A 10,030-nucleotide genomic window follows, 5' to 3' on the forward strand; every position below is an offset into this window, starting at 1 on the left:
GAGCTGGCTGATAGTAGCAGAGCCCCCCGAGGTGCACCCCAGCGTGCCCCCCAAAGGAGTCTGGAGGCTGGTACACCTGCTCTCCACCCAGCTGTCCCTGTCTCAGCTGTTCTGCAGTCACGCAGATTCCTCCCCCCACGCCGTGGTCCAGGACCACGCAAATCGGGCCCAGGTTAGAGCCGTATCAGGAAACTTGCCCGCAGCTGTGGCCAGGCTGCTTGAGCTAACAAGCAAGACTTGTTGCCTAGGACCTGTAATCTCCCTCTGAATGGAAGGGGAAGGTGGCTCCAGATCTCCTGGCCAGCCTTTGCTGAGCGGCATCCTGTGCTGCTGGCCCTCCCGGGGGTGACCGGCTGCAGTGTGGTGTTCCCCTTCCGGAGAAGAGCACAGCAGACAAGTTGTTCGTGTGCACAGGTGGGCAATAAACTGGGAGTGCTCTGGGGCAGCGGTGGTGTCTTCCTAGCTGTCTGTCCCGCGTCTAGCACGGTGGGGCCCCGATCATGGCTGGTGCTGCTCCAGGCTCACGGAACTCCCGGCCCTTGGCGTGTGGGGATTTCTCCAGGCTCATCCCAGCAGAGACCTGCTCTCCTTTATAACCCGCTCTTCCCTCCCACCAGGCTCTGGTGGGGCCCACTGGTGAGTCAGCCCTTCTGCTGCCTCTTGTCCCACTCACCGGTGGGGCAAAGAGCGGGGCCTGTCAATTGCAGTGTTTGCTGGCTGTAGCCTTGCCAACCCGGGGTGCTATGGAAACGTCTGCTGGGAGACCAGCGGCCTGGTGTGAACGGCGCTGGGCCCTGCTGCAGAATCCGGATCGCTTCCCACGAAGCCCCAGAGTTTGCTCCTAGACTGAGTGGAATTCCTGGGAGGGTTTGCACGGGGCAGTTGTTCATGACAGGATGGCGCAGGGCTTGCTGGGCTGTTGCCTGTGCCCCCTGGCAGAGGAAAAGGGGCTGTGCTGAGGGAAGTGCCCATACCTGATCCAGCCGGGGGGGGCAGTGAAGTGGGTGATGTGTCACCAAGGGAAGCCACGTGGATTAGACCCAGCTGGCTCCCTGCCGCTGTGGCTCCCTGCCCTGCAGAGGAAGTGAAGGCACGGCAGTGCAGTCACCTCTGGCCCCGCACCCTGAGGGGCGGCCAAGGCCGGGCATTTCTGTGCTGCCCCACGGGAGGGCCCTGCATGCGCTCTGCCAGTGCAACTGGGTGCTTTCGCTTGGCTTTAATACGGAGCGCCTTGCTGGGGCTCTTCCTCCAGGCTCTGTACGGAGGAGTCTCAAGAAGCATCACACACACACACACACACCCCTGGGGCAGCTGAGGTGACAAGCAGGAAAGTGACTTGTCAAAGGTCACCCAGGAGCAGCGCCAGGGATCGCCTGGAGAGGGGTCAGAAGAGAGACCAAGGAGGCTCTGAGGGCTGCAGCCCTGCCTGACTGCGAGTGACTGAAGGAGCTTGGGTGGCCTAGTTTCTCCAGGTGGCTACCTGGGGGGGAGATTTCTGCTGGAGGCCTCTGTCGCCTACCAGACACTGTCAGCGCAAGATCCAGGGGCCGGGAGCTGATGCCAGACATTCAGACTAGAAAAAAGGGCAGAATTTTAAGAGGAAGGGGAATTGACTATTGGAGCAACTAGTTCTCTGGCTCTTGGCATCCGTAAAGCCAGCCTGCGTTGCCTGTCTGAGCAATGGACTCTGGCTGGGCTGGGCTGGCTGCAGGGAGCTTGGGTCTCTATTACACAGGGGGACAGATTGGGGGGAGGTGAGGTCTGACCTTTAATGTGACTGACCCCAGGTCTGCTGCAGCCTGGTGCTCTCACCACTAGGCCGTGCTGCCTGGGAGCACTGTGATGGGAGGCAAGTCGTTAAAACCCCTGACCTCGTTGGGAAAATCTCAGTTGCTGATCTGGGGAGCTGCCCAGCAGCCCCGATTTCTGCCAGCAGGAAGAGCAGCCCCCTCTGCCTGCAGGACAGAGCCTCTTCCCATGGGAGCAGGTGGGCTCAGCAGCTACAAGCCTGCCTTCCCCTCAGCTAGTGCCCCCTGACAGGGGGAAGGCAGACTTGCAGCTGCTGAGCCCACCTGCACAATTCACTGCCCCGCTGCAAGCTCCTTTCCTGAAACAGGAGCTGGGCCCCGGCCAGACTTGCCCCTAGGGGTGTCGCTATTATAATAGCACCCAGAGGCCCCTGTTGTGCTAGGTGCTGCACGTACACAGTGGGAGGTGCAGTTTTCCCCAAAGGGCTCACGCTGAAGGAAAAGGGGGGGGGAAACTGAAGCACTGAGCAGGGCTGTCACTCAGCAGCAGAGCTGGGGGTAGAACCCAGGTCTCCTGAATGCTATCCCAGTTCTCTAGCCACTAGACCATGCCACAGCTCCCAGCGAGATGCTCTCATGACTCCCACCCTAGGCATGGAGCCACCTTGGCTGCTGTGGGCTGTGGCTGGAGGCAGGGCGGGGCGGGGGTGTGGCTAGGGCAGATTTACCCCCCGCAAAGCACCATGGGGCCACGGCAGCAGGGACACAAGTTGAGTTGCCTTAGCTGGTGCCAGGAGCCACCCAGGCCCCTGAATTGGGCAGGGAATCTGCCCCTCAGGCTCTCTGTGGCGTCGCTGTGTGGTCACACCTGGGGCAGCTCCCTCCCAGCAATGGGCTCAGGCTCCCTGCAGCCTCAGGCAGCATCAATCCCACTCGGGGCGTGTTTTTGAGGCTCTGCACACACAGCAGGGCTGGGGCTGTAATTCTGCATTGACCTGGGAAGTGGAGCAAGAAACGAATCCCTGGGCTGGGGCGGGTGAAGGGGGCCTGGCAATAGGCTCATTTGGACACGGGCAGTTCCCCCCATCCCTGAGAAGGCCAAATAGGCCCCATGGGTGACAGGGTAGCTCCAGGACTGATGCCCCCCTGTGAGGGCTTGTGGCCTGGAAAGCAGCTGCTCCTCATGCTCCTGGAAGGCAGGTCCTCAGCTGTCGAGACTGGTAGAGGAATGAAGAGCCCATGGGAGGAGGTAACTTCCTGGTCCCTTCCAGTGGGGGTGAGGGGAGAAGGCAGACAGACTTCCCCCCACAGAGGTCATTGCAGCAGTGCTTTCCATGGGGGTCAGGAAGCAGTAGGAGGCAGCAGGGCAGATCCCCCCACCTCCCAAGCCACTTGTCAGGGGGCTTCCTGGAGAGGGGCACAGCGCCTCCGCCCGGCCTGATGCTTTGCAGAGGGGCTGGGTTTGCTGTTGGGGACCCCCCACCATCCCCTGCAGTTGGGGCTGCTCCCAGGGCAGCACACAGGAGCTGGGTTTGCCACGGGACACGGCCCCCAGGGCATGGCAGAGGGGCAGGTTATCATGGGGCATGGCCCCAGCTGGGCTGCTCCCGGGGCATGGCAGAGGGGCGGGTTGCTACGGGGCATGGCCCCCATTGCAGAGGGGTAGGTTGCGCAGCACCCTGAGGTCTTTGCCGTCTCTGGGCCCCTGCTCACAAAGAGCTGTGAACCTGCTTTGCCACGAGGGGCACGGGCCCTCTCAGCCATTTTAATGGGGGAGGCCCTTTTAGGCAGGAGGAATATTGACACTCACTCCCTGCCAGCCTCGGTGACGGGCAGTCCTGTGCCCAGCTCACTGCCCTGGGCACCCACCACTCTGTGCCGGGCTCCCTCCAGCACAGCCCCCATGGGCGCTCAGTGTCCCCCCCCACACACACACACACATCCGCTACCTCCACAGCAGCGAGGGCTCAGGTCCCTCAGCCAACACGGCAGAGGCTGGGACAAGACCCCTTGCTGTCTCCGTGTGTCACCTGGGAAGGCTGGGCCTCCCTGCTCGGGCCAGGGGGAGGCAGTTGACACTGTTGTTCTTGTGCCAGGCTTTGCAACAGGGAGCAGGGGTAGAAAATACGCAGAGACCCAGCTCCCTTCAGGCTTGTTTATTGGATGGTGCCCAGTGCCGCGGGCCGAGCGTTCAGTGCCTTTACCCCCTTCGGGCCCCCTCCCCATGTGGTTTAGAAGGGGGCCGTCACCCGGTAAAGCGCTGATGCCGGCTGCAGCGGGCTGAGACTTAGGGAGTGGCACCGCGCCCCTCCAGCAGGGGGCGCTGCCGCTGGACTCCCATTACTGCCCCCCTATTTGGCTAGCTTGAGGAGGCGCTGGATGTCGGGCTCGATGGCAATGGTCTGGAACTTGGGGCTGTAGCGTTTGAAGGGCTCCCCCTCGGGCCCCACCAGGAACTTCTCGAAGTTCCAGGAGAGGTCGTTGCGGCGCAGCGGGCTCCACACGACGAACTTGGGGTCGCCCATGAAGGCGGAGGGCTCGTCGGTCGGGGTGGGCAGGTGGGCCTTCAGGTAGGCGAAGACGGGGTGCACGTCCTGCCCATTCACCTGGCATTTCTGGAAGAGGGTGAAGTTGGGCTCGAAGCCAGCCCCAGGGCGCACGTATTTCAGGCAGTTGAGGATCTCCTCGTTGGTGCAGTTCTCCTGCCAGGGAGAGGACAGGGCGTGTCAGGCCGACGGAGTCAAGGGATGGACTGGAGCCCAGCCCTGTCCCGTCGCCTCCCGCTGCTCCTTAGTGACTCATGGATGGTCCCAGCTCCCACCGCGCTGGCCCGGCCTGTTCTGCCACTCAGTCATTATTTGCCTTCCCACAAGCACACTGTGAGGAATGCAGGGTGTGACCGAGCTCCCCGCCCTGCTGCCCGTTGTGTCCCGAGCTGCATAGACCCCAGCTGAGATCAGGGTGGGGGCATTGTCCTGGCACTGCTTAGACCCTGGCGGAGATCACTTCCCCTCCCCCCCCCCCCATTGTGCCAGGTGCTGCACAGACCCGGAGCAAGAGATAGTCCCTGCCCCAGGGAGCCCACAGTCTGAATAGACAAGACAGGCAAAGGGGAAATTGAGGCACGGGGCAGGGAAGTGACTTGCCGAAGGTCACCCAGTAAAGCTGTGGAAGGGCTGGGAAGAGAACGCAGGTGTCCTGTGTCCCTGTTCATTGACCTCCCCACTGGGCCGCCATGTGGGAGCAGGGGAAACATCCTGACCAGCAGCTGGATTGTATGGTCCCAGCAGCAAAGAAGGTTCTCCAGGCAAGAACCCTGCCCTGGCCCCTGGAAGGGACCCAGCCACCCTGCTCTGTCTCTAGCTGCTCTCATGCTGGTCTGGTTGGGGCAGTCCGGGCCCTGCCCACCAGGCTGCAGCCAGGTGAGATATTCGCACGCTGGGGCCCATCTCCGCCACCTCTAGGGTGGAGCTGCTCCAATGCCCCCCTCTGAGCAGTGCTCAGACTGCCACTAAGGGGTCGTCAAGGAGGCTTTACGTGGGCAGGAGGGCACCTTGCCAGGACAGCAGGAGGCCGGCTGGTAGCAGGGAGCCCAGCTTCAGGCAGGAGCATGCAAAACACACACTCCATTCAGCACAGACCCACCTGGGCCATTGGGTCTTACAGGTGCAGCTGAGGCCAGCATCAGCTAGTTAAATCATACCCGCCTGTGCCATGCCGGAGGGCACTGGCAGCAAAATCAAAGGGCGGGGTGCCCCTGCCCCACACCCTGGTGCAAGGCAGAGTGTCACTGGTATAAGGGACAGGGCATGGGGCAGCCGATCCCTTGGGTCACTGCCTGGCTCTGAAACTGATCTCTGGGCTGAACTGGGGGCACCGTTCCCATGTCGCCGTGCTGCTGCATGGCCATCCCAGAGAGGCTGTGCCCCCCCCACGCAATTCCTACCCCAGCGGCCACATGCTCAGGTGAGACACCATAGGAGGAGCTGGGGCCACACACGTCTCTTGTTCCCAGCCCCTGGCTGGCGGGAGCTCTCCAAGCACTGAGCCAGCACCCGCTGCATTCTCAGCACGCTGGAGTAGGATGATCCTGCAGGGCCTGCAACCTCCAGGGCTCTTTGGTGAGGCAGAGGACATGGGTGTGGGCGGGTGTTGTGTGTGCAGGTGCCGCATACCTGGTAGCCAAACTGGTTGCAAGGGAAGCCCAGCACGACCAGCCGCTGCGGGTACCGGGCCTGCAGCTGGTTCAGCTGGGTGTAATCCCGCACCGTCGTGCCTCAGAGGGATGCCACGTTCTCAATCAAAACCACCCGGCCCCGGAAATTGTTGAAATCCACTTTCTCCCCGTGGATGTTGGTGGCGCTGAGGTCGTAGAAGGACTTGGCGATGTGAGCCATGGCTGCAGCTGCACAGTGAGCCTTGCCCGCTGGCAGGTGTTGGCTTAAGGCTCACCCCACACACCACGTGATCAGCCGCTCCAAAGGTCTCTCCATTCCTGGCACGCTTCAAAGGAAATCAGAGCGCTCACCTGTTAGTGAGCCAGCTCTTTGCAGCCGCAGAACAAAGCAGCAGGTCAGGCCTGCACAGGTCTTGTTGCAAAGCCGGCTCGCGCAGGAAGGAAATTCAGGCCAACCTGATACTCCTGCTAGCTCTCAGTAATTCAAGTCGGTCAGCTCCTCTAGCAAAGACATTGCCCTGGGGGCATGCAGCTGAGAGGGAAGAATCAGACAGTGACTGGTAGTATGTGCCTTCCACTGGCCCCTAGACATCCTCAGATCAGGGCCCTGTTGTGCCAGGCGCTGCAGATACACAGCGAGAGACAGGCCCTGCCCCAGCTGAGATCAGGGCCCCATTGAGCTGGGCACTGCACAGATGCACAGCGAGAGACAGGCCTACGTCAGCAGCCCCCGCCACAAGTGTTCAAAAATCAGGAATTTGTTTAAAACTTCATGAGATTTAAAACATAACAAGACAACATTTTGGTTTCCTTTCCTTTTTCCTTCTTCTATCTGGGTCCGTGGAAAATTTGCTGACCAAGGTTTTCCATCAGACAAAGCGAATCTGACAAAATGAAAACATTCTGCGGTAACGCCGAGTTCAGTGCCATTGTGTTTAGAACAGAATTGACAGAGCATTTTGACTTTCTCAGAACGGAACCTTTCACTTTTTCATTTTGAAATGACTTTGCTTCAAAATTTGGTGTACTGTGATTTTTCATTTCATTTTATAGTATAACAAAATCATTAAACCCTCTTGTAATATAAAAATATATAAACAAACTTTTTAAAATGCTTTTAAAAGTCGTCAGAATGGGGGCTGGGCCTCAGGTTCCCTGTCTGGCCCCGCTGCTGCCTTAGGAGGCGAAGGTTCGGCTGCTCTGCACAACACCACTGGGGAATCCAGGAATCTCCCCCACCACTGGCACCGGGTCAAATTTCCCCCTTCCCAGGGCTTGGCTTTGCTGGTAACGCCCAATTGAGGGCACAAAGCTAAGCTCCGCTGCCCATGGCGTTTTCTCTACAGACCTGCCCTGGCTCGCTAGTTCACTGCCAGCCCAACGCTAACAGTCATGGGCAAGGGAAAGAGAAACGGCACCTTGAGTTGGCTTTGCACTTTCCTGCTCTCAGGCCAGACCAGGCCAGGGTGGGAAGGGGTGACCTGCAAAGGCCTCGGGAAGGTTCTAGTCCCGACTGCGCCACTGACCTACTGGGTGACCTTGACTAAGTCACTTAATCCACCCGGTGCCTCTCTCATGAAATGGGGCTGCTCCTTCCCCACCTCCCAGGGGGCGCAGGGGTAATTCTGTGACTGAGGGTGACGCACTCAGATACTCTGTGGATGAGGGCCTGGCAAGGCAGTGGATAGATGGGGCTTGTGCCGGGCTTGCATCTGGATGAGGTATTCAGAGGGCCTTAAATAACAGACGGGGGCTGCTGCATGGGCTGCACACTGGAAACTCAGCTGGTGTCTTTGCAGTGAGCTGCCCAAAGTCCAGCAGGTGAGAAGGGGGCGGGGGGGGGCGCCCTCCACTCAGACAGGGGAGAAGGGTTGGCTTGAAATTTCACCCATGCCGATTTGATTCCAATGGACACAGGGAAGAAAGGAAGTGTGCGTGCAAATGCATGCTTTGCCTTGAGATATGCGCACTCTCGCTGGGCGAGGCAGAGACCCGAGGAGCCCACCGGGGAAACCAGACTGTATGTTCTTGGTCTGTAGCAGTGAGCAAATCAAATGAGCACGTATAATGCTTTGCATCTGTCGCTCTCAAAGCAGGGCAGTATCATTACCCCCATGGGGAAACTAAGGCACGAGGCAGGGCCTTACCCAGAAGGCCAGTGACAGAGCTGGGGCTTGAACCCAGGGCTCCTGAGGCCCAGTCCAGTGTTCTAGCTACTCACTACGCTGCCTCCTAGTGGTAAATGGAAGCTCAATCCTCTCGGGGGTGGCCCCATCCTTGTCAGAGCCCCACTGGTGTGTGTGTGTATCCATCCGCCCAGGCTGGCTGGGCGCGGCACCCACAGCAGGTTCTCAGGCGGGCGGGCGCCTCAGAGGGCAGGGAGCAGCCCCCGGCAGACCCAGCCCCGGCCCTTGGCGGCTCTCCGAGGCACCTGGGCAGGCTCCTTCCCACAGTGGATCCCTTCGCCACAGACAGCACCCGTAAGAAATAGCTGGGTAGGGAATTGGTGGGGGCAGGGCAAGGCAGGGCCCTGCAACTCGAGACACCTCGGTCCTGCCACCTCCGTGCCTCCATTTCCCCTCCCACCCACCGTCTACGGAGGCTGTGAGCTCTGAGGGGCAGGGCCGGTCTCTCACTGGGTGTCTGTGCTCGGCCCCAGTCCAGTGTCTACGTGCTCCTGGAACAGTAGTGGGGGTATTGATGGTAAATGGGGCAGGATGTAATTGTTTATAACAGGCCCCCCTGCCCCCCCCCCACCGCCGCCTAGCTTCTTCTGGACTCCTCCCGCCGTGCAGCACAGTCGCAGCGAGCCTGACCATCCCAGTGGGGGGCCCTGAGTGGTGCCATTACTGGGCACGCAGCCCATCTACTGTGGGCTTCCCGCAGCCCTCTTGCTGCCCCTGGCCCAGCAGTGCGCAGATGCCACAGTGAGGGGCACAGCCTCATGGCAGAAGGCAGAGATTAGACTAGACTAGACAGCATGGGAGCTGGGCATGGCCCCCTGGCACTCTCCTCTCCCTGCCCCTCTCCTCAGCCCCTTATCAAGTCTCCACACATCTGACCTCTTCTAGCTTCAGGGCTCAGATGTGGGGGAGAAAGAGCTGAGGGCCCTTCCCAGAGCCACCCACACACTGAGCCAGCTCACATTAGCCAATGCCGCTGATCAAAACGTGAGCAGGCTTTCTCGGGGCTCTCCCCGTGGGGCTGGAACAGGGCCACGCTCAGCTGACTGGGGAGGGCATATAACCCTTCGGCCAGGTGGTGTCAGCAGCAACAGGACAGGGTCAGTATCTAGGGGTTCCTCTTCACAATACAAAACAGAACCGGCTCCAACCTCACCCCCTGATCCGGGAAAACTTACCACGGGCCTTTGCCTCAGTTTCCCACCTCCTGGTGTGAAAGTCCAAACAAAAATCCCTTTAACAGGCTGCTCCCTTCTAACTCTGCGGCATCCCGTGCACCCCGAGCAACACCCCCCACCCTGCTACCGCCCCCTCTGCAACTGGCTCACTGCCGCTGCAATCTCTGCCGCGGGCAGCTCTGCCCTGTTGGCACTTGCTGCTCACTGCTACTTCCACAGTGCCGTGTTTCTGAGACCCCCCAGCTCTTCGTGATTTCAGCTCTCGCTGGCTAGCAAGGAGTCTCTGCGGGGCTGCCCTTTCGTCGCCTTTCACTACAACGCTACCCCCTCACCATGACTCAGCCAGAGCCCCTGCACTTACTCATCAGGGATCTCAGCTCTACCCATCACTGCACAGAACCAAGGACTCTCACTTGAGTCCAATCAGCTTGGTCTTTAAGCTTTAAGAAAGGGGAGGGTCAAATTGCAGCTCAGCCTACGTCTACACGACAGTGGAACCTCTGGGGCTGGTTTGTGCCAGTTGACTCAGGCTCAGGGCATACAGTGTAGCATTGGGGTGGGTCCCGGGCTCTGGGACCTCACGAAGCAGCAAGATCTCTGGCCATCAGCTCTACACTTCAATTAAACAGCCCTTTAGGCTGAACCAGCTGTCACAGGCCAGCCCCAGGTATTTACCAGCCCTGTAGATGCACCCTGAAGCTCAAACCAGAAGACAAACACCCAAGTAGAAACCCAACAGCCCAC

General features: G+C 59.9%; 1 protein-coding gene across 1 annotated transcript; it reads right to left on the reverse strand.

The window, feature by feature from the left end:
• Positions 1-3,889: 3,889 nt before the first annotated feature.
• GPX2 (glutathione peroxidase 2) lies at positions 3,890-10,030 on the reverse strand. Its single transcript, XM_007068441.4, has 3 exons — positions 9,287-10,030; positions 5,924-6,809; positions 3,890-4,450 (listed from the first exon to the last, which is right to left on the reverse strand). Exons 2-3 carry the CDS (start codon positions 6,143-6,145, stop codon positions 4,100-4,102), a joined length of 573 nt encoding a protein of 190 aa, XP_007068503.3. The 5' UTR covers positions 6,146-6,809; positions 9,287-10,030; the 3' UTR covers positions 3,890-4,099.

This window comes from Chelonia mydas, chromosome 6 (genome assembly GCF_015237465.2).
Source record: "Chelonia mydas isolate rCheMyd1 chromosome 6, rCheMyd1.pri.v2, whole genome shotgun sequence".
Taxonomy (NCBI): Eukaryota; Metazoa; Chordata; order Testudines; family Cheloniidae; genus Chelonia; species Chelonia mydas.